This window comes from Raphanus sativus, chromosome 4, assembly GCF_000801105.2.
Source record: "Raphanus sativus cultivar WK10039 chromosome 4, ASM80110v3, whole genome shotgun sequence".
Taxonomy (NCBI): Eukaryota; Viridiplantae; Streptophyta; class Magnoliopsida; order Brassicales; family Brassicaceae; genus Raphanus; species Raphanus sativus.
In genome coordinates this window covers 49831713-49856927 of record NC_079514.1, presented here as the reverse complement: position 1 = coordinate 49856927, position 25215 = coordinate 49831713, and the positions used below count along the sequence as shown (strand labels likewise).

At 35.6% G+C, this 25215-nt stretch overlaps 3 protein-coding genes and 1 non-coding gene across 4 annotated transcripts; 2 read left to right on the top strand and 2 right to left on the bottom strand.

Moving 5' to 3' along the window:
* The first annotated feature begins 4598 nt into the window (after window positions 1-4598).
* Window positions 4599-4705, top strand: LOC130512077 (small nucleolar RNA R71). The gene has a single exon (XR_008945638.1). It is a non-coding gene; the product is annotated as a small nucleolar RNA R71 (small nucleolar RNA).
* A 9622-nt stretch (window positions 4706-14327) lies between these two features.
* Window positions 14328-17172, top strand: LOC108829414 (uncharacterized). Its single transcript, XM_018603069.2, has 5 exons — window positions 14328-14916; window positions 15420-15532; window positions 15615-15989; window positions 16069-16678; window positions 16766-17172. Exons 1-5 carry the CDS (start codon window positions 14676-14678, stop codon window positions 16846-16848), a joined length of 1422 nt encoding a protein of 473 aa, XP_018458571.2. The 5' UTR covers window positions 14328-14675; the 3' UTR covers window positions 16849-17172.
* LOC130511428 (uncharacterized) lies at window positions 16887-17716 on the bottom strand. The gene is given in 4 exon segments (XM_057008417.1): window positions 16887-16959; window positions 17350-17492; window positions 17494-17604; window positions 17606-17716. Coding segments are annotated over 4 exon segments (438 nt in total).
* Window positions 17717-18283: 567 nt separating this feature from the next.
* On the bottom strand, window positions 18284-20338 carry LOC108861461 (WAT1-related protein At3g56620). Its single transcript, XM_018635326.2, has 7 exons — window positions 20057-20338; window positions 19886-19948; window positions 19672-19788; window positions 19316-19544; window positions 19055-19213; window positions 18811-18962; window positions 18284-18710 (listed from the first exon to the last, which is right to left on the bottom strand). The coding sequence occupies exons 1-7, from the start codon at window positions 20242-20244 to the stop codon at window positions 18494-18496; spliced, it is 1125 nt and encodes a 374-aa protein (XP_018490828.2). The 5' UTR covers window positions 20245-20338; the 3' UTR covers window positions 18284-18493.
* Window positions 20339-25215: the final 4877 nt, after the last annotated feature.

The following is a 25215-nucleotide window of genomic DNA, read 5'->3' as shown; positions in this document are numbered from 1 at the left end:
TCGAGCTCGGACTCCTTCTTCGTCTTCAGTTCGTGGTGCCAAGTCGTCTTCTTCACGCCACCGTGCTCTGTTCCTCAACCATGCCGTGAATCTGCTTCGTCTCACTCGTAGTGATCTCCGCCGAAATCAAGTCTCCGTCTTCACCGTGGCCTCAAGGTCGGGTCTTCTTCTTCGTGGAATCAAGCTTCTCCATCTCCGCTTGGCTCCTCCGTGATCATAGCTGTGCTCAGAGCCTCCGCCGTGGTCGGCTCTCCGTCTGAATCGTTGTCGGTGTCGGGATCATCGGGAAGGAGGTGAAGAAGAACGTCAATGGTGATCTTTGAAGTAATTGCAAAACAGGTCCCTGTACTTCTGCTGGTTTACAGATCGACCCCAAACTTATGAATATTTGCAGCCTTGGTCCCTCGTCTCTTGATGGTCTTCAAATCGGCCCAATACTTTGTAAATTGCAGAAATGACCTTGCAGAATGACCCAAAGCTTCCAATTGTGCACTCCAACCCCTATGATATGCAAATGAATATGCAAATGCAATATAAACACCTAAATGCAACCTAGAATGATCATAATAAGCTAAAACTTGAATCTAAAAACCTATAAAAACATGAGATATCAACTCCCCCACACTAGTCCTTTACTTGTCCACAAGTAAACTTTCAAGAACTAAGGAAGAGAGATATAAAGATGGGAGCTTATAACCAAAAGAAACACTCATAGCACTCAACTTGACATCCTAAAGAAACATAGCAAATAGCATGAGCACACTCTCTTATTATACTCTAGCTTCTCTAGGCCTATCAATACTCTTATGCCTCTACACAAGATGCAATACTCATCAACCAACAAGTCCTCTTAACCAGCCCTCACATTGATTCACACACACACACACACAAGGTGAATTCTCACAAATGGGCACATGATCTCAATCATTTGGCTAGGTGATCAAATGGTCTAATATGGATGAAAAAGAGGGTTCAATGCATCATTTTAAGGTGGCAATCACTCAAGAATCAAGGAGCTTGATCATTATGCAAAATTTATCTAAGACTAGGAGCAATTCATGCATACATGGATCCATTCTCATCATTCTACCCATTTCTAAGTGATTACAAATTCTACACCCCTTTCATTCATCCCATACCTCAAAATAACAAACACTCATATCACTCACCCAATGAACAACTCTCTTTTCTTATGACTTAACCACTAAGGACCTTTTCTAAGCTCTAATTCTTTTTATTTTCCCTTCCCCACTATCTTTTTGAATCTTTTTTTTTTCTTTTTCTTTTCTTTTCTTTTCATTTTTTTTATATATAGGAGGAAGGTCTCAAACAATACAAACAAGAGCTTTTTTTTTTTTTTTTTCTATTCTAGGTCCTTAAGGCTTTTATTTCTCATAACACTCTATTGCTCATCTTTCTCACACCCCAAACCCAAGACATTAAACCTTTAAGAAACATACACCCACTCACCATCCTAGAAGCTAGCTCAAATGATGACCCTATGCTAGTAAGAGATGAGAACAAATCCATGTCGCTCCCAATACTCTCAAGATTTTGCACATGACAAACTATCAAAAGAGGCCTCACTGATACAAATCAATGTAGGCTTCAAAGAATGGTAAGGGTTTTAGGGTAAGGGAGTGCCATTTGGGTTAACAAAGAGTGGTACAACGGAAAAGATAACCCAAATGTGTATGAGATCCATGATCAAGTATGCAAATGCCCATATGCAAGAGAGATTAAGTTCATTTAAATCAAGATTCAGGTTGGAGCTGGTTTCAAGAACAATGCCAATATCAAGCAAGCACATGTTTCAAGAAGAGCTTTCAAAGCTCGAAGCGTGCAAGGTTTTAAAGAGATGCTTAAGCTACTTGATATGTTTAATTAGGGTGTCAAATTCAGTGCAGACAAGTGTTCTTTACAAGGCATTATCAACAGCTGCTCCATATGCAAGTGAATGCAATCTATATGATCTAGACTCAATCCTAAGAATGCAAGTGATGCAACTACATGATTCTTTATGCAATTTTCAAAATTTTTTTTTATGGTTTTTCTATGCATATATGAATGTACAATGCAATGCATGAGACGCACAATCAACAAAGCAAACATGATTAAATACTTGGTACCTCCCCCACACTTAAATCACACAGTCTCTGTATGAATAAGAGAAAAAGAGATACCGAAAATATGATAAAAGCAATGGTATGTACAAAGAAGGGTTGGAGTGATACCTCAAGTGGAGAGTGAGGTGTGGTAATGGGTGTCAAGGGATTGAGCTTCGAGCTGGCCTGAAACTTCTTCCACACTTATTGAAAACATAAAGAAATGAAATAGCAAATTTATATACAAGGATAACCATGGGAATTCCTCCCAAGTGAGCTTGTTTTGAGTCACTAGCTTGACTACCTTTTCTCTTATACTAGTGAGAAGGAGGATCCTTCCCACCTTCAAGAGTGATGGTGAGGACCTGAGAGAGGAGCTCTTGGAGCTTGATGGGGTCATTTTGAAGCTGAAGAGTGATGATGGCCTTTGCACTTGAGAATGGCTTGGATCTGCCCTTGCACTTGATCTTGTACTCAATGGCTCCATCCTTGAGCTTCATTGGGTGGAGAGTGAGAGTGTGAGGAGTCTTATCAAGAGGTGGATGATGAGTTTCTTTCACTATCTTCTTCATGTCATGAGCAGCCTTTGTGGCTCTACTCACCTCCTCCTTTTTAGCACTTTCCAAGTGCTCATCACACATCTTTTTAGAGGACTCTCCAACAAAATCTTCTTTCCCAGGTATAGCCACTTTAGCTTGGGTCTTCTCAATGGATGGTTCTTCACAAGTGATTGTTCCACAATACCCAACATCCATTGGAGATTGGATTGGGTAAGAGACAACCTTGTTCACATTGAGGAGTGTGACCTTCTTGTTTGGAAAATCAATACATGCTCCAACTGTTGTGAGAAATGGAGTGCCAAGGATCAAAGGAACTCTCTTCTCAGTTGCCATCTTCAGAACAGTGAGGTCTATAGGAATTGTGCATGCTCCAATCTTCAAAGGGAAATCCTTTATGAGGCCAATGGGGGTTGTAGAAGATGAATCCCCAAACATAAGAGAAGATGTGTTTGGCTCCATGCTCTCAATACCAAGACTTTTCACCATTTCCAATGAGATCACATTCACACTTGCACCAGAATCAACCAAAGCATCATTCATAGTGATCTTACCAAGGGAGCAAGACAATGTGAACTTCCCTTGAGACTCTAGCTTAGGGAGGGACTGTGGAGGGACTGGTGGATCAATCTTCAAAATGGAGATGTCCAAAAGCTCGGCCACTTCTGTTTGGTGGTCTAGAATGTCCTTGATGAGCATCATTTGGACATGAGCTTCACGCATACCAGAGATTTCTGGGAGCCTGACCCCAACATCACTAAGATCTTTCCTGAACTTGGAGATAACCTTTTTCTGAGCTTTGGTGAGGACCCTTTGTGGAAAAGGGAGCTTGTCATATGGTGACAGCTCAATCTCAGTGTCGTCTTTCGTCACCTCTTTCAGCTTCTGGTCAGCTCTCTTCTCAACTGGTTTCTCAGCACTAGGCTCAACTCTCAGCAGATTCGTTGCTTCAACCTTCCTTTCTGCTTGTACCTGAACCCTTTCCATAGCTTTATCCACCATCTGTGCTTCAGCTGTTGCTACAACCAATTTCTCAATTTTTCCAAGCTCAGTCCCAAACACTAGCTTCTCAATCTCATCTACCTCTTTCTCATAATCACTCAGCTCAATCTCTGAAGAAGTAGTAGAGATGATAACATTGCAAGACTCCTTGGGATTCTTTTCTGGTTTCCCTGGTAGAGATCCCATTGAGCTCTTGGAAGATGATGGCATAGAGGCGACCTGACTCTCCAAAGTGTTGAAGCGAGATGCAAGTTGTAAGAACTTGTTGTTGAGGTCAGAGTAGTTCCCATCAATCTTTGTGTGGATGTTCTTGAACTCATAAACCATTGTCTTCTCATTTCTGGCTTGAAATTCCAAGAGTTTCTTGAACATAGAATCCACACTTGAATCTGAAGATGCAGCTTGAGAAGAACTGCCTTGAGCTTGAGTAGACTGATTACTTTGGTTGCTGAAACCAGGAGGGTAGCTTTGCGTGGCCTGGTGTCCTCCTTGCTGATTGTTGTAGTGAGGTCTTTGCTGGTAGTTGTTTTGGTATTGAAAGTTTGGCTCTTTCCTATACCAGGTGCCATTAGCATTGATGAAGCACAACTCTTCTTGCCCTTCCAAACCATCAACTTCATTCACCTTAGGAGGAACCTCTTGACTAGGATCACCAACAAAGCTAACCTGCTCTTTCTTGGATTGGTTTGAAAGAACCAAGTCCAACTTGTCTTGCAAAGATTTGATATCTTTCCTTGTCTGCTGGTCATTCCCTCTGTTGGCTCTATCATACTCCTCATTGTAGACTGAGTCACTCTTTGCCATGTTCTCCACCAGCTCCTCTGCATCCTGCTCAGTTCTGCCCAAGAAGAAACCATTACTCGCAGTGTCAAGCCTGTGTCTGCAAGATGGGAGAACTCCTCTGTAGAAAGTGCTAAGCAAGCTCTCCTTGCTGAAACCATGATGAGGACACTGAGCTTGGTAGTCCTTGAATCTCTCCCATGCCTCATTGAAGCTTTCTAGATTCTTCTGCTGGAAACCAGAGATCTCATTCCTTATCTTAGCTGTCCTTGAGGTAGAGAAGAACTTCTCCAAGAAGGCTTCCTTACATCCCTCCCAAGTGGTGATAGTGTCACTTGGGACAGACCTCTCCCACTGATGTGCCTTGTCTCCCAAAGAGAAGGGAAACAACTTCAGCTTGAATGCATCTTCAGAGACACCATTTGTCTTGGACAAACTACAATACTGATCAAACTTGTACAAGTGATCAATAGGATTTTCAGCTGCCAGGCCATGAAACTTGTTGTGCTCAATGGTGTTGAGTAGCCCTGACTTGATCTCGAAGTTGTTGTTCGCCACAGGTGGTGCTCTGATTCCCAACCTATGACCATGAATGTGAGGGCGATCATAGGTTCCAATGGCGCGAGCTTGGCGCTGTGGGTGTTGTGGTCGAAGGTTGGCAGCTCCTTGACCATTTCCCTCTTGGGCAGCTCCCAAAGGGATCTCTCCATCTTGATTTTGGTTCTGATGGTGAGCCATATCAAAACCCAATATGTTGAAATGAGCCTGTTGCTCCTCTTCTCTCCTCCTCCTTCTATTCTCTCGTTCCAAAACTCTGATGTCTACAACTAGTGGAGTGAGGTTTGTAGTCCCTCTACTTCTCAAGTTCATACACCTGAAATGCAAAAAGAGGAAGAAGCAGAGCCAATATCGCAATAAAATAAAAATGACTTATAGGCTGACTGGTTTTCCCGCTACCACCCGCAAACGCTGTTTTTGCGGTTCATAGCGGTTGTTGGCGTTTCGAAACAATCAAAGAAAACACTACAAATCGCTTCAAACCGCTCCGAACCTCTTAAAATCAAAAGCTGGTTCCAGCTAGCGTTTGCGGTTGCGGGCGGTTGCGGGAGGAAGGTAAATATTTTTTCTTTAAAAACAGAATAAATAAAAATAATACTAAAAATATTCAATAAAAATTAAATTGAAATAATAGAAATTATAAAATGTATTCATATTATATTTCAATTTATATTTTAAAATTTTAAAACTAAAATATTTTCTATAAATTTTTAAAATTTAATAATATGATTTTATAAATATAAATTTTATATTTATCATATTATTATGATTTTAAAAATTTTTATAATTACATAAAATGTAAATATTGTTAAATTATTATTTATCAGATGTTACGTTTGGTAGTTTACCAGTCATAAGACTCCGCAAACGCAACAATTTCTAACATCTGTACCAGTCGTACAAATCTCTAGAAACGCTTAAAACCGCAACCATCCGCACCCGCAAACTCCCGCAACCGCAACCGCAACCGCTGCGGTTACACCAGTCAGGCCCTTAGTCTCAAGCAAGTGACTAAATCCCAATGTCAAAATCACAATAGAACTTGGCAACGGCGCCAATTTGATGCTAGGAATTTCAAGGCTCCTAATCAAATGTTGTAATATAAAAGATTGTCGAACCAATCCTAAGTGATTCTAATGCAAAGGGAATGCAAGTCTATGCTTAATCTAAGTGCAACCAATTGAGTGAAGTGAAGTGAACTAAAACTAGACTAGAATTGCTATAAAAGAGTGAACTTTCTTTCTCAATATGAAGCAAGTGGACTCATGGGGCTAGGCATTTGATCTTGGGTGATGTAGATCCAATCTAAAGGTGACAAGCTATCAATCAAACACTTTCCTTATGCCTAGACACAATATTAAACAAGCTCTATCCCTAGATGAATGTTCATTTGCTAAAGCAACTCAAGCATCAAATCCCTTTGGTTGAATGTTACTAAAGCAATCATGGAGAACAAGTCTACTAGCAATCTTAACACCTTTAACAACAAATCTCTTTGGCAAAGTGCATTAAAAGCATTGAAGAGTTGGTTCAGGCATTTCATCATACACCTTTCGGGCAGGAAATGCCTAAGGATCTATTTTGGTATGATCAAGACCAAAATAGCATTGAGAACCCTCAACAAGCAAAGAAAGAAGTAGATTTAACACTAAACACCCTAGATCTTCACTAATCACCCTTAATCACCCTAGCCCATGAATCCTAGATAGATCTACTCACTAATAGACATGATTAACCCAAAAACCAAAGATGATTCAAGGTTAAACATGTTTAGTGAACAAGATAATCCAACAAACACAAAGAAAATAAGATGAAAAATGATCAAAGATCCAAACTTTCTTCAAGGTTTACAAATGTGTTTTGCAGAGAAAAATAGTTTATTCCCAAATTTGGGATTACAAGAATATTTATATGGTCTTTGGAAACCTAATGGTCCCAATAGAAAAGTCTAAAAAACCCCTTAAAAATCATAAAAACGACCAAGTAATAACACGCAGCGGGGTGCTTAACCCGCTCCCACTATACTCCGCTCCAGAGTAGCTCCAACTTGCGTGCAAACCCGAGCGACCTCATCACCTCCGCTCCGTGTGACCGCTCTGATCTTCACAGCGGTGCCGTGACCTCGCTGGGTCACCCCGCTCCAGCCACTTTGCTTCGTTTCTTCTTGTAAAGCCGAGCGGAGTTAGATACCCTGCTCTCCAAGACCGCTCTGAACCACAGCGATTGCTCGAGCTCGGACTCCTTCTTCGTCTTCAGTTCGTGGTGCCAAGTCGTCTTCTTCACGCCACCGTGCTCTGTTCCTCAACCATGCCGTGAATCTGCTTCGTCTCACTCGTAGTGATCTCCGCCGAAATCAAGTCTCCGTCTTCACCGTGGCCTCAAGGTCGGGTCTTCTTCTTCGTGGAATCAAGCTTCTCCATCTCCGCTTGGCTCCTCCGTGATCATAGCTGTGCTCAGAGCCTCCGCCGTGGTCGGCTCTCCGTCTGAATCGTTGTCGGTGTCGGGATCGTCGGGAAGGAGGTGAAGAAGAACGTCAATGGTGATCTTTGAAGTAATTGCAAAACAGGTCCCTGTACTTCTGCTGGTTTACAGATCGACCCCAAACTTATGAATATTTGCAGCCTTGGTCCCTCGTCTCTTGATGGTCTTCAAATCGGCCCAATACTTTGTAAATTGCAGAAATGACCTTGCAGAATTACCCAAAGCTTCCAATTGTGCACTCCAACCCCTATGATATGCAAATGAATATGCAAATGCAATATAAACACCTAAATGCAACCTAAAATGATCATAATAAGCTAAAACTTGAATCTAAAAACCTATAAAAACATGAGATATCAACTAACCATTACACATGGTTATAAAGTAATGAACTGGAATCAATTATAGATCAAACAATTCTCAAGAAACATGAAAGCTCATTCACTATGGTACATAAATCTCAGTACATCACAAAAGCAACCAAACAGGAAAATCACAAGGAGTTTTATAGAGAAAAACTTAAATCTCAAATTCAGAAAATCGTAGGAAGCTATTGGATGGCTAGTATCTTACATTTTTTTGTGGCAGCTCTGTTTTTCTACAATTTCATCTATACTTTTATACTCACTTTTTTATTTAACAGCCATAGTTATATGGCAAAACTTCTGATGATGATGAGATGATTTTACTGTTCTTCTTTTCTACTCCATCATTAATATATCACAAGCAAAAATGAATAACAAAACATCTATGTCAAGCTGTAGAGACATAAAATATTGTCTAGCTTATTTTGTACATTCTTTTTCATCGACAGAAACCTCAAAAGAGGAAGCAGAGGCAGCAACAGTTTTCATAATGAGCTTCTGAGGGACCTGTGAGAATATATACCAATGCATGTAAGTGATCAATTTACAGAGATAAGTTTTGTTTTGGAGGTTAGAGAAAAAGTAAAACCTTAGAATGCTGTATATATATATATATATATATTTTGAGAAAAAGCTTGAATGCTATATAGTTTCCGGGTAGAAAGAATTACACTTAAGGTCACTTTTCCTCTTTGTAATATCATGATAAGTCACTTATTTCTACACAGACACTTTCTTCTAACCACCTATTGAATCCTAACTAAAATACACTAACTGTGACTTTAAAGCTTATTGACTTAACTAGAGAATAAGCGGGAATTAACCTCAGCCGCACATCTCCCCTCATTTCCGACGGACTAGATTGACTCTGGCACAACTTGACAAGATTAATATTTTTTTTTATTTTGTGGCCATTAGATCTACTTTTGTATCTTTAACATGAATGGTCCAGATTTTTCCTATCTTTTACACACATCGTCATCTTCACCGTATGTCTTTTTCTTTGTCCAGAGAATTCAGAAATCCCAACCTTCAACCACCACACCTCTCTCAAATAATTCTAATTAAATCAGATTATTGCATCATAAGTTTTGTTAAGTGAGCTAACCCCAATTTCTTACTCTTGACATAGATGACAGTAGCAATGAAGATGATGTTGAAAAGGTATTACGGCGGTAGAGACGGTTGCAACATCGTTGCAACGGAGATATAGTTGATCCGTTCTGTCTCCGTGCGTGGTATTACGATCTCTTCTCTGGGTTTTTTTCTGGTTTCTCCTCCACCGTTCTCTGTCGTCTCGAACACCGTTCTTTGTCGTCGCAGCCACTGTTCTGACGTATGAGCATCTGATATTGTTCTATGGCGTCTCAGCCACCATTTTATGTTATGATTTACATCTTTTTATTCTTTAAATTCTTATGGGTCATCTTAAAGAGGAGACATATGTGTAGAAGAAGTTAAAGCACTCGCTTGGATATTGTTGAAATATTTTGAATTGAGTTCGATGTTATAAAGATTAGATTTTTCTTTGTATTTGTGTCACTGATAGATATCTATAAGCAATGAGAATGAGAGAGATGTTGTTGAGCTGTGTATGGACGGATATGTCGACGTTTCAAGTTGAGTTTGAAGTCAACAAATGCATCAAAGATGGTTATCATGTACATGTGGATACGCATATTATGTTGTACATGTGGATACGCGTATTATGTTGTACATGTGGATATAGAACTTTGGTGTACATGTGGATAATGTACTTCTATGTATATGTGTTTTGAGATGAATTGTATTTCTATAATATGTCTATATGTATACGATGTACATTCAATGTACATTCGTCTTGGCTCATGTGAATTTTCCATTCAGGATGCTGTCATCCCACCAAACTTCAAGAATCATGAATCCTCTCATGGAACCACTAAAGGAACCATCTTTATTGAAGGGCTGAAGAATTCCATTGAAAGAAGAGGCTGTTTACAGTCTTGTACATGTATACACAACAACTCTTGTATATATATACACATAACAAAGACAATGTAAGAAATGTCAATAATATTTTAGAAATTAGAGAAGAATTGTGGTTATAAAGACACCTATGCATATTCTATACACAACAACAAAGTAAACATTTCATAGTCCGTTCAACTATCTTTGATAGTAATGTGATAGCCTTAGAAATTGACTTTAAAATTATTTGTTGGAATGAGTACATGTTGATAACAAGACCGATGTACACGTTGCTATGACCTTGATCATCAGAATAATGTACATATCTATATACACTATTTATTTATACCAATGTACATTAGGATGGTGTACACATGGATAACAAGACTAACGTATACATGTACATTATTTATCCTCTATGTACACGTTGCTATGACTTTGATCATCAAAAATAATGTGCATGTGTACAACGAGACATATGTACACTACTCATTTATACAAAGAGGATACAATTTTGATTTATAATTCCTAATCTTGTTTCTTGTTTCAGCACTTGTCTTGGAACATAGCTCCAATGTAAAGCATGTGTCTTGAGTCAGCAACACACATCATGTTGCATACATCAAACGATTCAAGTCACCAACTGCATAGAGAGAGACAACACCTGTAAGAATGACCTCCTAGTCATTTAGACATACAAAAAAAAACCATGCACAACAAAACAGCTTCAAGAAATCACATATTAAAGAGTAGGGTGCACACTCAACCAGAAAGTATAAAAGGCCTACACATACACAAGAACGCACCAATTAAGAGCAGGGAGTACACTTATCCAGAAAGTAACATGTTCTTTTCTACTCTTACACAAAAGAAAAACTATCAGCAAAAGTATGACATTGTGTTTATCTTTAAAGTTTAGTTGGGCATTTCAGCAGACACATGCTCTGCAACTCTAAGAAAAAATAGATATACAAAAAAATATCAAGAAGTTACAGAAATTTATAAGGAGATGATTCTAACCTGACTCTGTAGCCTGAAAACTCCACGGCGTTGTGATCGTAAACAAAAAAAAGGACAAAAACTTAAGAACATTCACTAAACATAGCACACTTTTCAACTTGGAGTACACATTCTGATGCTTGCTCGGGTACCTATCAGTGGCGAACAACCTCGGCGACAACTTCTCGTCCGGCCGTTGCTCCGCCGGTTCATCCTCTGGGTAAAAAAAAAATCAATTCTCTTTGCAGACACCAAACAAAATATAATTAGCAACCCCTGTTGAAATTTTCCTTACCTACGCAATGCTCTTTACCTTCGCGCCTCCGCGTCGTCCTCATGCATGAACCCTCGCCGGCGCTACGGCCCTCCGCTAAAAACAGAAACAAAGTCAGAACTCTGTTAATATTACAGACGGTCGTCCATCCCAACTACTAAACCCTACCCGCTAGAACACAAATCCAAAAAAATCAACTGATTTACCAGATGACTGCTCTTACCCCGTACGCCGCCCACTCCTCCTCATCTCGTCGCCATCGCCCACCATTTCTCTTTCGGAATCCCGTACGCCGCATGAGTTTCGAAATCTCACTTGCCGTCTGCCTCGATTTCGTTTTCATAGCACAAACCTACAGTTTCTTCTATCTATCCACCTTTTCTCGTAAAAAGAAGAACCACGAAGGAAGAAATGGAAATGAAAAAAAATATAAACAAAAAATGTTTTAGTCCAAAATTTCAAATTTCAAAACCCAAAAGAAGCCCTAAATACAAAAGGAAACTAAACAACATCTAGTTAGGCCGAAAAGGGTGCATACACGTATTGGACCACTACAAAAGTGCCTTGGTATAAGAATGTGACTTATCCTGATATTAAAAGTCAAAAAGTGATCCATTGGGTAAATTTCTCTTCCGGGTAAAGAATTGTTTCGTTCATTTAGTAGTATTTTATAATAACTATTAAGGCTAGTAAAATTTCTAAGTTAGTCAAGAAAACTTCTTGGACACAAAACATTGATATTTTTATGGTTATTGTGATTGAAATTAATCAAGTTGACATTAAAATAAGTTAAATTAATGGAAACTAGATCTCAACCTGCACTACCGTGCGGGTGTTGATTTTCATTTTATATACATAAATATCTGGATTGATGGTAAGGTAGAGAAAATCAAATGTTCATAATTAGAATAATAGGATTACATTTAATAAGGAATCAAATAATAGTAAGGAATCAAATATCAATTTGTTAACCAATCCGGTTTTGTAGGAAACGTGGTTATATTAGGAGGAGTTTTAAAAAATCACACATGAATTGAGGTTATAACTTTTGTTTTAATATATAAAATAACATGATTTTACGAAATGTACTTTTCTTTTAATAAATTAGATATATCACACACAAGTTAGCATGTTACTGAATTAGTACTAAAACAATTTATGTTTTTGTAGATGAATGAATGTTTCTGCTGGCGCCAACAAAAATTTGATCTTTTCTTTTTTTTTTCTTAATTATTGTATCTGCAAAAGCTCATTATACTAGAACCTGAAGACTATGGTAGATGCAGCTAGCAAAGCTTGACCATTCTTGGAATCTCTCCATCTCATTATTAATATATATTAGGTTTTGTCTCAGTTTAGACGAAAGTGATAGTTAGATAACCAAACTATGTTAGTTCAATTCGATTCCTTTTTATCTTGTATTTTTTTCTGATTTTAACGTTTAGCTATATGTATGTTCCACCAGAAGAATTATAATGCAGATATATTCTCTTAGAAATATAAGTTGGATATAGGACGCAATCGAAGACCTCTGTTTTTTTCTTAAGGCTGAGATTTTGGTTGAATAAGCAGGGAATCATGAATGGAATTAGCCACATCACACATTGTTTGCAATTGACTTAGCAGTAAATAGCATTATAGCCACAAATCACTCCCACACGGTTCAGGAATGAAGACAAATGTCGTAAAACTAGCTCTGTCTTAAAACTCAATTGTCACCGACGAAGAAGAAGCTTTTAAGCCACAAGATATCTGCCGTAGAGGGAAAGTGACAAAAGTCTTTGACCTAACTTTTTTCCTTTCAAATATTTTTTTCTCTTGCGTGATCAAAGTTTCACAACTACTTCTGAACAAGTTTACTTCTAGTCCCATCATCATACATTCATACATTAACTTTCTATATTTCTAGTATTTATCTACATGCAGTGCCATTTTTAATTTTTATCTTCTACTTTTCTTTTTTTTTGTTCAAATATCTTCTACTTTTCTTGGTATGATTTTACCTCTTACTTTAAGTGTGTGACTAAAGTACTTTATAAAAATAGAAAAAAAAAACAAATTATGCTGAATTTTTCTATTCCATCCAAACAGGTGAAAAATGGTTTCAACCCATTTACCCAAGACAAAGTAAACGTAGTATAAAATTTTAATTCAATTCGGGAACTGAAAAACTCAGATATCAGTAATTTAACAAAGAAAAAATATGAATATACAATATCCGTAAAAAATAAAAGCAAATCACAAATACTAATATTTTTAGAAACGAATATCTGATCAAATACTTTATATACATATTACATATACATATATTTCAATAATTTTATATATCTTATATAAATATAATTTTTAATATAAGTTTTAAAATATTTTTATTTATTAAATTTATTATATTAGTTATTAGAATTCTAAAAAAAAGTTTTTTATTTATTTTTGTGATAAAATATTATTATTTATATTATTTTAGATTTTTTATTTATTTATTTTAAAAAAATTATTTTATTTCTAGAAATCAAATTGGATATCTGGTTATATGGACACGAAAACGGATACGTAGAAACGAAATATTTTTAAAATTAGAAGTGAGTACGAATTGGTAGCATATCTCCATATATATATATATATATTGAAAACATTGATGCATGATCTTATTCTTTTTATTTATTTATGACATTGTGGTTTTTTTTAAACGAATGTATGATTTCAAAATAGAATCGTAAGTTTTCAATATATTTTTAAATAAAATATTTTACAAACATATTTTAAAAACGAGATTCTACAAGTTTTCACAAGATTCTGATTCCACTTCTAATTTTAAATCGGAAAAAGGACGTTTGATGAAGTTTTCCGTACAACCTATCATAGAAATAGAATTATGGATAAACAAACCCTTAAAAATATGTTCAAAGAAAAACAAGCCCTTTTCTTAAACCTTCACTATAAAGTATAAACTAGTATACAATTCACAAAACTCAAGATACCCTTAAAACGTTCGTTATAGTTAAGTAAATTTTTTAAGATTGCATATATTATATAGCATATGGTCATTGCTATTTATTTATGTATCTTCTCTTTTTAACTTTTATTTTTCTTTTGCCTATAAATCAAGAATCCACAAACGAATGAAAGATCAATACAAATGAGAGCATTGCATCTATTTCGGAAAGATATGTGCTTATGTCAGTATTTTTCATACAATAATTTTTTTTAGCTTTCCTAAAAAAATATATAAAAATAAACAATAGTACGAAAATTCGAATTTGAAACTGACACGAGGTTCCCACTAGTACTACAACTGCTCTAAAAATTACAAAAAACAAATGTTAAAATGTAAACATAAAGATAAAGCCAGACACAACACCAAGAAGAGGTTCCTACCTATTGTCATCTGCACAGAGAGAGAGAGAGAGAGAAAGCTACTTCACTCCTTCCTTCCTCCGTCCTCCCCTGAACCCTTCTCTTGCTTGCTTCTGAAGCATCCTCCTTCACAAAATTTGAAGACTTTTTGGTTTCAATCTACAGAGAAAAAGGCCGGCCTTTTGATGGGTGCGGCGGCAGAATCTAAAAAAATCAATCAGAGAAGGAACTCGTGAATGAATCTGTCTTTCTTATGGGGAAGAACAGCGACGAGGAGCAGCAGAATCTCCCAGAAAACAACGTAGCAGACAACAGAAACAGATGTTCAAGCTGTATTTGCTGTTCTGATCGGATCTTTAGATGTTTTAGCCTCAGATGCGTTTTGATTCTCGCTTTCTCCGCCGCTCTGTTCCTCTCCGCCGTGTTCTGGCTGCCTCCGTTCCTCGGGTTATCATCAGATCGTGACGATCTAGATCTCGATCCCAGGTTTAAAGGTATAATAAAGATCACACCTTTCGATCGAATCTTTTAGTTCAATGAATGAGCCTGTCACAAAGCTCGAATCTTTTTTTTCTATAACATGACAACCCTTTGATTAATTTTTTCTAATTGATTTTACTTTAGTTTTTTTTTTTTTTTTTGAGGAGATGATGTAGGGAATTTTCATTGAATTTGGACTTATAAATTAGCTATATTTAGGTATTTCATGAAAATCAATGATTTGTTTGCATTTATGCCTGTTCTTAGAGCCGGTTTAGCTGGTGGAATCAATTAAAAACGTAGACGGTTTACGGTAGACGGTTTAGGTAGACGGTTTAAGTGAGTCTTTAATCTAATTGCTTTCATTTGCTTTGGTACATTTAAGACTGTTTTGGTTTTGTATTATGTAACTTTCTCAGTTGCAAATTTCTTTTATAATATGGTGTCATGATATGTCTCTATGTTTCATGATAGAGCAACTATGTCTCCTTTTTTTGGTGTTTGTTTCTGTTTGCAGATCACAGAATAGTGGCGAGTTTTGATGTTGAGAAACCAGTTTCTTTCCTGAAAGACAATTTGTTGCAGCTTGAAAATGATATCACTGATGAAATGAGCTTCCCCATGACCAAAGTAACTTACCTTCCCTATTCCTCAACACACTTACATGAATTTATGAATCATTCTGTAACTTCTGCTTCTTTTCTTGAGCCAGGTTAAGGTACTAGCGCTTGAACGCTGGGGGAATCTAAACAGAACAATGGTTATCTTTGCAATCGACCCCAAGAAGAAGAACTCTAAAATACCTACCGAAATTGAGAGTCTGATCAAGGAAGCTTTTGAAATTTTGGTAACAAAACAGTTGTCTTTCCGGTTAACTGAATCCTTGTTCGGACAAGCCTTCTTCTTTGAGGTGTTAAAGTTCCCAGGAGGCATCACTGTGATCCCTTCTTCCCAGCCTGTGTTCCCTTTGCAGAAAGCACAGCTTCTCTTCAACTTCACATTAAACTTTTCTATTTACCAAATTCAATCTAACTTTGAGGAACTCACTAGCCAGCTGAAGAAGGGTATAAACCTGGCTCCCTATGAGGTAATTAACCATTTTCAATTAGGATCAGTCTATTGGTAATGAATGATTCAGAAGAAGCTCAGAGTTGTTTGAATTGCAGAACTTGTACATAACCTTGTCAAACTCCAGAGGCTCAACGGTTGCGCCTCCTACTATAGTTCATTCTTCTGTTCTGCTCACACTCGGAACCTCATCAAGGCTGAAGCAGCTTGCTCAAACCATCACTAGCTCCCATTCGAAAAACCTTGGTCTAAACCACACAGTGTTTGGTAAGGTTAAGCAAGTTCGTCTTTCCTCAATCTTACCACATTCACCTTCTCCTTCTCCTTCTCCTCAACCTGAAACCCACAAACACTACCCCCATCATCATCATCATCACCATAAGGAACTTGCTCCCGAACCTTCACCTTCACCTGCAGCTAAGAGCCTTGCACCTGCATCTGCGCCAACTAAACACTTACATTTACACCGTAGAAGCCCACCTCCTTGCCCTTACGACCAGAGGAGACCAAAAGGAAACAATGCTCTGAACCATCATAGTCCAACACCAACTCCTGCACCAAACCCTACCCTGCCAAGTCATCATCATGCCATTCCAGTAACTAGTCCACTTCCCCACGTGGTATTTGCTCATATCCCACCTCCAGCAAGAATCTCCCCAGAGTCAAAACCAGACAGTGAAAAAACACCTGCACCTTCTCCCACTCCATGTAAGTCTTTCTTCTGTTTTCAAACAACTTAGGATCCACAGATTTGTTGGTTTGATCATCTCAAATCTTTATTCTGCTTTTAAACAGCTTCGGCGAGCATTGGTCCAACCTTCAAAAGGGTGTCATCAAAGCTGCTTGTAATAGTAACCGCTCTAATCATCTGTCTGTAAAACCAAACAAAAAAAGAGGCGCCAGGAAGAAACTGCTTTCAACGTTCAAGCTGTAAAAAAGAAGCAGCAGTTCGGAAAAGCAGAACTTCTCCGGTCCCAACATCAATGTAACTGTATAAATGAACACGAGGCCAACAAAAGAAACTGTATGTATGGAAAAATGAAGAGAGTTTTTGTAAAAGAGCTGTTGAGGTTAGCAACACAAAAGTGTGTCTTTGCACCTAACATCAGAGAAGAGAAAAGAAAAAAAAACTTATATATAAGATATCTGTTTTTGTATATAAAAGTAGTTTTGTTTCATCCAATTTGTGTTTTTAACATAAGACATTCTCCACTGGAAGATGATGATGATGATGATCCATCAGTATTATTGACTCGAAATGACTTTTATTGTTTACAACGTTCAGAATCAGGAAAGAAAAAAGTAGCTAAAGAACACAATCTCTACTAGTATAACCCGAATTGTAATTCATATATATTGAAGTTAAAAAAAAATTAAACCGGGACAAAAAGATACGTATCCGCGTGGCTTTCTCAATAAGTTCTTGTTTCTGAACAACTTCAAGTTTGGGTACAAGGGATTCAATCACATGCCTTGTCACAATGTTAAGACAAATTTGTCCCATGTGATAAATTTCTAGCTAGACAGCATCCGCTCTGTTTCAGCGGACCATGGTGATACATTTCGGCTGTGACATACATTGCACACCTTGAAGATATCTTCGCAATACATTGGTTAAGGTAGCGGTCGGTCAGGTTCAGGAGATTGAGCTAAACCAGTCGATGCACATGTGAATGCAGCCATGACTGTAATTGTGAATATGGCTACAGCCATGGATTTGATGGTGGTAGTTGGTTTGAAGGCCATGATATAAAATGTATTTTTTTTTTAATATAAAATGTATTTGTGCTGAGAATTGTTTCAGTACTTCAATTGCTTCGTCTTTTTAACTTTAGTCCGGAGAGCAAATGTAAGAAACAAATGTTGTAACAGTTTGGGATTTGTTTTAATGAAAGGTATATATGTTTCTTATGCATTGTGATTAATGAGATGTTTATCTGTATTATTCCAGTCACTAGCAAAAACGCCAACGTTGGTATTTTTTGCAACAATAGAAAAGTAATTGTACAAAGGTCAAGAAGTTCCACAATATATTTTAAGAAACAATGTATCGGTTGATATGTTGCATCATCTCTAGATACTAGATCCTTATACTTATAGCTTAAATGGTGTTGATTTCCACCGCTAAAATAATAAATAGTGTTGATCCTCATGCCAAGTTGGGCATGATCTCCACCGCCACTTCATCATGGTTCCTAGTCATCACCTCATCATCACACAAGTGTATGTTTTGTTTTTCTTTTTTCATAACCATTATTCTTAACCATTATTCTTATGAGTAAGCATTTGAATTGTAATGGGATATACTGCAACTTCTTTGAACACGATTATTAATCTAAGAAGTTTTACACATTATTTATTTAATCATAATTACTCTACTATAAAATAAGAAGATTATAAACAAAACCTAAAACCAAAAGGTTGGAGCAGAATATAGAACAGAGAGAGTTGCTCCTCTATCTAACAAAAATAAAAGATTTAAAAATCTAATTAAGCTCGTGAACATTTTTCTACTCACGAGAACTAAAACAAATCCACCCCCATCTTATCTTTCTTGGTAGATTGCATTTCAACATCTACTTCCTCATCAATTCTTGGCATCGAGAGACTATTGTTTCCGCAATCTTTGCAGCATTTGATAACTTCTACAAACTTATCCTCACTGTTCTCTTCTTGATCAGCTTCCTTTCCCCACAGAATCGCACATACTCCCACCATTAGTATCACCATTCCAAGAACCCTAAGATTTCAGAATTTTGATAAGAAAAACAGTAATAGTTTAGATACAATATGAAGATAGTGCATGTGACCTAATTAACCAAAATCCATTGGTTGCTTACCCGCCAAGGTATAATCTCTGGCCGAGGATAAGGAAGCTAATGATGGATACAATTATGACAATAAGAGGGTTAAAGGAAGTGACAAAGACAACGCTCTTTTGCTTCGTCATCATCCCTTGCACGTAGTACGCTATGCTCGACGACATTATACCCTATAAAATATGCATTCACAAATCAAATAATTGAATATTGAAATTCGATATATTACACAAATTTATATCTGCAACCATGAAGAAGGACGAACCGCATAAGCAGAGGCCAGAAAGTTCATGTCGAAGGCAATGTTCCATGCAGAAAGGTTTGGTTCCATCACAAACCCTAGGGCTGTGGATTGTAACGTTCCCATGAAGCACACCATCGTCGATAACGAAAGGTGAGATGAGTATCTATTCAACGTAGCCGCCTAAAGAAATAAAGAACATATTTTTCTAACTTGTTAGAACAAAATATCAATTTAAAATATTGCAAACTAAAAGTGTATTTAATCTTTTTTTAATCCAAGTACCTGAAGAACGAAAAAGGAAGCCCAAGAAAACGAAGCGATGAGGAGGAAGACGGTGGCCTTGAGGTAGTCCTCACCGGCGGACGACGAAGCTTCCCGGATGAGGTGAGACCGGAGAAAGTTGATCAGAGGACTTTTAAATAAAATCATCAACATGGCTCCAACCACTATCACTAATGTCCCCACCACTTTTGCTTGGAATCTTACTTTTCTTAGCTCCACCTTCTCCATCCTTTTTTATATCACCAAAACATTTAAATCATGTATCATTATCAACGGACCAAATTGTATGAAATAACTAATTGTATTTACCTACCATTATATATAAAACTAATTTTAAGTTATGCTTTTTTAAATACCTGAAAATTACGGAAATGATAAAGGTCAAAGCGGGCACGATGCAGGTAACGGCGCCGGCAAAAGTCGGTGAGGTGAGTCTAAGTCCAGCGTAATACAGGTTCTGATCGATCACAGGCCTGTAGTAAAGAATTTACCAAAAAGATCAATATTAAAATATTCATATACATGTCAAGCGAATGTTTCGAGAAAATGATACAAATCAAAAGGACTAACCCAAGAAGAGCTAGTACAAATATTTGCATGAATATCGGGAACGTCATCTTTGGTCTCACTTTCCTAAAGAATCCAAATAAAAATTACTTCTGTCAGATTTATTTTAATCTGTATCCAGTGAGAATCGATATTGGTACATTTCAGTATATACATATATAACTAATATGTTACCTCTCCGAGAGAAGAGCGAAAGGCGCTATAGCGGCCGTGGCAAAGGCATTACGATAAGCCACAAGAACGAAATGGCTCATGCCGCCGTCGAGCACAACCTTGGTAACGAGGTTCATGCCAGCGTATCCGAATTGGAGGCATACCATTGCAAAGTAGGGCTTAGCTGATTCCGACATCTTTAACACCATATCTCTCAACAAAAATTATTTGATAAGAATAGAGGTGAAATACCACTTGTGGGGGTTGGCCTGTGCTCTTCCTATGAACAAAGTGGTGCGAGGTTCTTTGTATTTATAGAGCATCATATTCGGATGAGTTCGAATGCCCTTTTGTTTCTTTTCTGATTATAATTATTTATTCTATCATTTTATTAATTTTCTTTTTAGTGACGTTCACATTTTATTATCCCGTTTTATTACTTTTTTTTCAGCATCCCGTTTTATTTTCTTTTTAGTGACGTTCACATTTTATTATCCCGTTTTCTTATAATTATCTCCAAAACAAATTTCAGGGGACTGCACCAAAAATATTCTCAAGATAAGGAAAAATGAAATGGAAATAACATTTTAAGCTAGTAACACAATAATCGTGCTACTATAAATCAAACTAAAAGTCATCTTAAATTAAAATCTTTTTAAACAACAAATGAAAACTTATATAACAATCTAAGATTTGAAATTAATAATGTTAACATATACGTAACAAGAAAAAGTATCGAATATTAAAAAACTAAAAAAAAAATATCAAAACTTGAAATAAATAGATGAAATATGGAAACATAAATGCATACGTAACGAACCAGTACACACAATCGCTTCCCTAATATGGGATTTAGGGAAGCGAAACAAAACACACAAGTTGACCGAGTGAATTACAAGTGGCAGTGGAAACAGAGAGTAGGACCCAAGCTTACGTAGTTTGTAGCTTTTGTAGATCATGAAATAATATCTGTGATGTTGCAAATTGCTTTGAAGTGAGTGGTTTGTTTTTCTGTGGGACGTTAACCATATCCATAGAGATGTGATAATTGAAGTCTCCCCGTGAATGCTGATGCAATTAGCACAAACACACCCAAATTTCTTTTCTTTTTTGAGAAAGGGCCTTCAGCACACACCCAATTTTCAAATGATAATAAACTGGATTTTGGATCTACGCATATAGACATATACTAATATGCAAGACCATACGAATTGTACACAACTTATATGTGATGATTGTTATAAAAACTTGATTTAACAAATGAATGCATGCATAAATATTAATCTGCATGGACTGCATCAATTATATAAAGTGTAGAACACAAGATATTAGCATTTTCTCCAAAACAAAACACAGGATATTAAGAAAAAAATCCTTCTGTCAACCATCTAGTAACAAAAACATTTAAGACATTAGTTGAACTAAAAAAAAAAAAAGATTTTCGCTAACTATATTGAATAAAAGATCTGCACATCTCAGTAATTAGTTTATCATGATATGTTTTATTACTATATTGAACAAATATTTATGTTATGTTGCGAGCGATTCAATATTTTAAAACTTAAAATCAAAAAGCAAGTTGGGCATCATCCATTATCTTCTCTAGAGTATGCATTAGTAATTTAGTAATATCACTTTAAGTGAGAGTATTGGATACTATACAAAGGTGGGGAAGATTTTTGCCAAACTCATCTCTCCAAATCAATTCGGCGAAAGAGTGAATCATTCATATTATATATGTATTTTGTGGATATATCAGAAGAAGTTCGAACATATAGAAATTAAGTATCCAGATGATTCATATAGAAAAATAAATATTTACAAGAAAGCGAAAGATAAAGAGGGGTATATATTTTTTTTTTTAACCGAGCAAAATATCCACATGATTGTATTCTGAGTGTTAGAGTTGTATTAAAAATTACTACATTATCGATTTTTATGATAAAGTTCTCGATCCTCTAGTGTTAGTGGATCAGAACGTGAAAAAATGGTAGATTAGAGAAGTATGGAGACGAGGTGAGGACCGTGAGATTAATATCAAACATTTTTTTCGTTTTTTACTAAAAAATGTTGGTTAACGAATTATAATTTAAAATGATCGTCGTTATGTATCAAGAGGCAGCCACAAAACTTATGCGACTGACTCAACCCGAACTCCGAGCTTAATGCATCAGCGTACCATATGATATTTAGACTTTAGCGATAGTCATACAAAAAAATAATATATATATATACACTTTTTGTAACTCACAAAAATATATGTTTACCATAATGTATTTATTATCTGAATAGGTCGCGTATGCACGTGTCGACGTCATTGTTTCTAAATGCTTAGATATATATATAATCATTCCAAAATTCGAATATATTCTAAGCTCAGAGAATTGGATGATATGCTTCCAAATTCATGGCTCAGATAGATTCATAAATCACTTCTATATTAGAATGATCACACGAGATGATACTGACCGCTGAGAATAAAACATGGGTATTTATAAAGATGCTAAATTCTCGATATAAAATTGATATAGTAGATTTAATTATAAAAACTAGATTTTGACCCGCGCTTTAAAAGCGCGGGTATATTTTTATTTTAATAAAATTTAATTTAATTGAAATTATAATTTTGATTAGAAAATAAATAATTTTAAAGTTTTCTATTTGTGATTCAAAAAATTGTTCTATTATAATACTTGACTTTCAAGCAATGTTTTCATATTCAACTCAGACGTATGTTTGAACCGATAAATCCACTGATATGTCTATAGTTCAATTCAATTTATTAAAAAGAATTGTAACTATAATCTTCGAAAACCTGGTAAAAATCTAATAACTCGCTATTAACCTAAGATCCGATATGAGATGATCCGCTGAAAAAAAATATTTTTGAAATGTTTATTAAATAATTCACACTTCTTAATATTATATAAAATTGGAAAAAATTATTTAGACTTTAATGAGATTTGTATTATGTCATTCGAAGAAAATGAAACAATTGTAATAGGAAACTTTATTATTGATATCATTTTTTTTCCTTTTTTTGGTTACTAATAAGCTATGATAAGTTTGTATTTTTATTTATATTTAGAGCTAAAACTTAATTTTAATATAAGATTAAAAAAATGAACACTCAAAATTGGTATATCATTATTATGTAAAAAATTTCATAGTAATATTTTTTTAATATGCATGTATATATTCATATCCGATCTTTATATAATATTATAAATGGAAAAATGATATTCAAATTAAATTAAAAGTATAATCTGCATAATAAAATTAAAATTATTATCATTCACAAAATATGGAAAGTATTAATTATCATAGTTACAGAGAATATTCTATTTTTAGTTTAAATTAAATGTCAATAGGAGAGATTTGTAAATATATTAAAATGCAAGAGCATGATCCTAAATTTTTTAAATAGGATCCTGCTTTAATAGTATAGATACAATAACAGATAGACAAGAAGCATGAAAGTGGGATGAAGAATGTGGGTGCGTTTTTGGGTACCAAAGAGAAATGGAAACAAAGAGGCAAACAAATCCAAATGGGCATCTAATCATATTCCAGCATTTGCAATTTTATCTCTTCCCACTCGCATTTTAGACCGACAATTTATCTAATGACTTCGTGGTTGAAATATTAAACATATACAACCGATTCTATTCCATAAATCTTATAACCTTTTTAATTAAAAGTATACAGTATAAGCTCTTGCATATTGTCAGTACATAACATTCAATTTTTTTTTTGAGAAAGAATAATATTCCATTTTTCTACCATTCTAACCATATTCAAACTTCAAACTTCGAGCCTGCAACCTTCATCGTTGGATATCTTCACTTCATTCGAACTTGAAACACTCAGTTAGGAAATGCATTGCATGCTTCAACATTCCACAACCCAAAACTTTGAAATGGATAGTCAAGAAGTGATCACAATGACGCGACAACGAGAGACTTGGCAAAGCTTTTAACATAACTAAAGAAATTTGCAAGGATCGCTTTCATGCCTTCAGCCTCATATATATGTTTCTTACTCTTGCAACTCAACTAGAGACCTTTTAGCTAAAAATGCTAGATTTCTAATTGAATAGAATTTTATTATTTCAGTTCTCCAAATTTATATAATAAAATCATTTTTGATGTCAAAAAACAAATAAAAAATGATATTCAAACAAACAATATCATATTTTCTGTATGATTAATTATGTTTCCTTAAGATTGTGCAAGCTCACTCTATTTCCTTCAGACTTCATCAATATTTATCATTGTAAGTATTTGTCGTCATATACTTCTTAGCCGTTTAAATTTATCTCAATATTTTCACCTCATAATATTTTGACTTGCACATATTTAGCATTTTAGTCTCATCACAATATTTTCACCCTTTATGTGATGCTTCTAAGGATTAACGAAAATCATCACAACTTTCTTAAACTAATACAAAATCACTAAAATCATAATATTTTTTTAAAAAATCAAATGCGTCACTTGATTGAATATTAAAGCCTTTCCCGTTATAAATAATGTCGCTTAAACTATAAATAATTAAGAATATATAGAGTTGCATAGAAGACCAAGCTATAACTCACACCCAAAGTCCAAAACCATAATTTTTTTTGGTGCAATAAACTGTTTTGGGTAAACTTTTTATAGTTATTAGACCCTCTCAAATGTAGGAAAATCCCTAAATATTTTTTTGGAGAGTGATAATACCACCGCGTTGACAGTGAATCGAACTCGTGACTTCTGACAATTGTCTGTGAAAAAAAGGACCACTAAGATACAAGCCCTTCTCATCCAAAACCATAATTACTATCCAAATAAGCCAAATCGCTATCAATTTGATTAGCATATATATATTTAAATATAAAATTAAACAGGAGAAAAATCAAACCGAAATTGAACCGAAACATAGGATCGTTATCTTCTTATTGCTTTGTTTTATTTTTTCTTATATGCCCTGTGGCAGTCTCTCTATCTTTGTATAATATATCATTTCTGTTAACACGATTCTCACGTGAATTGACAAGGTAAAGACTTATAAAAACATATGGAGAAAAAACAAATTAAACATAGAATAAAGTTAATTTACAAAAATAAAACATAGAATAAAGTTTTGATTCCACCGGCCAAAAGCATGGAGTACGTGAAAAAGGGATAAAAGCCGAAAAT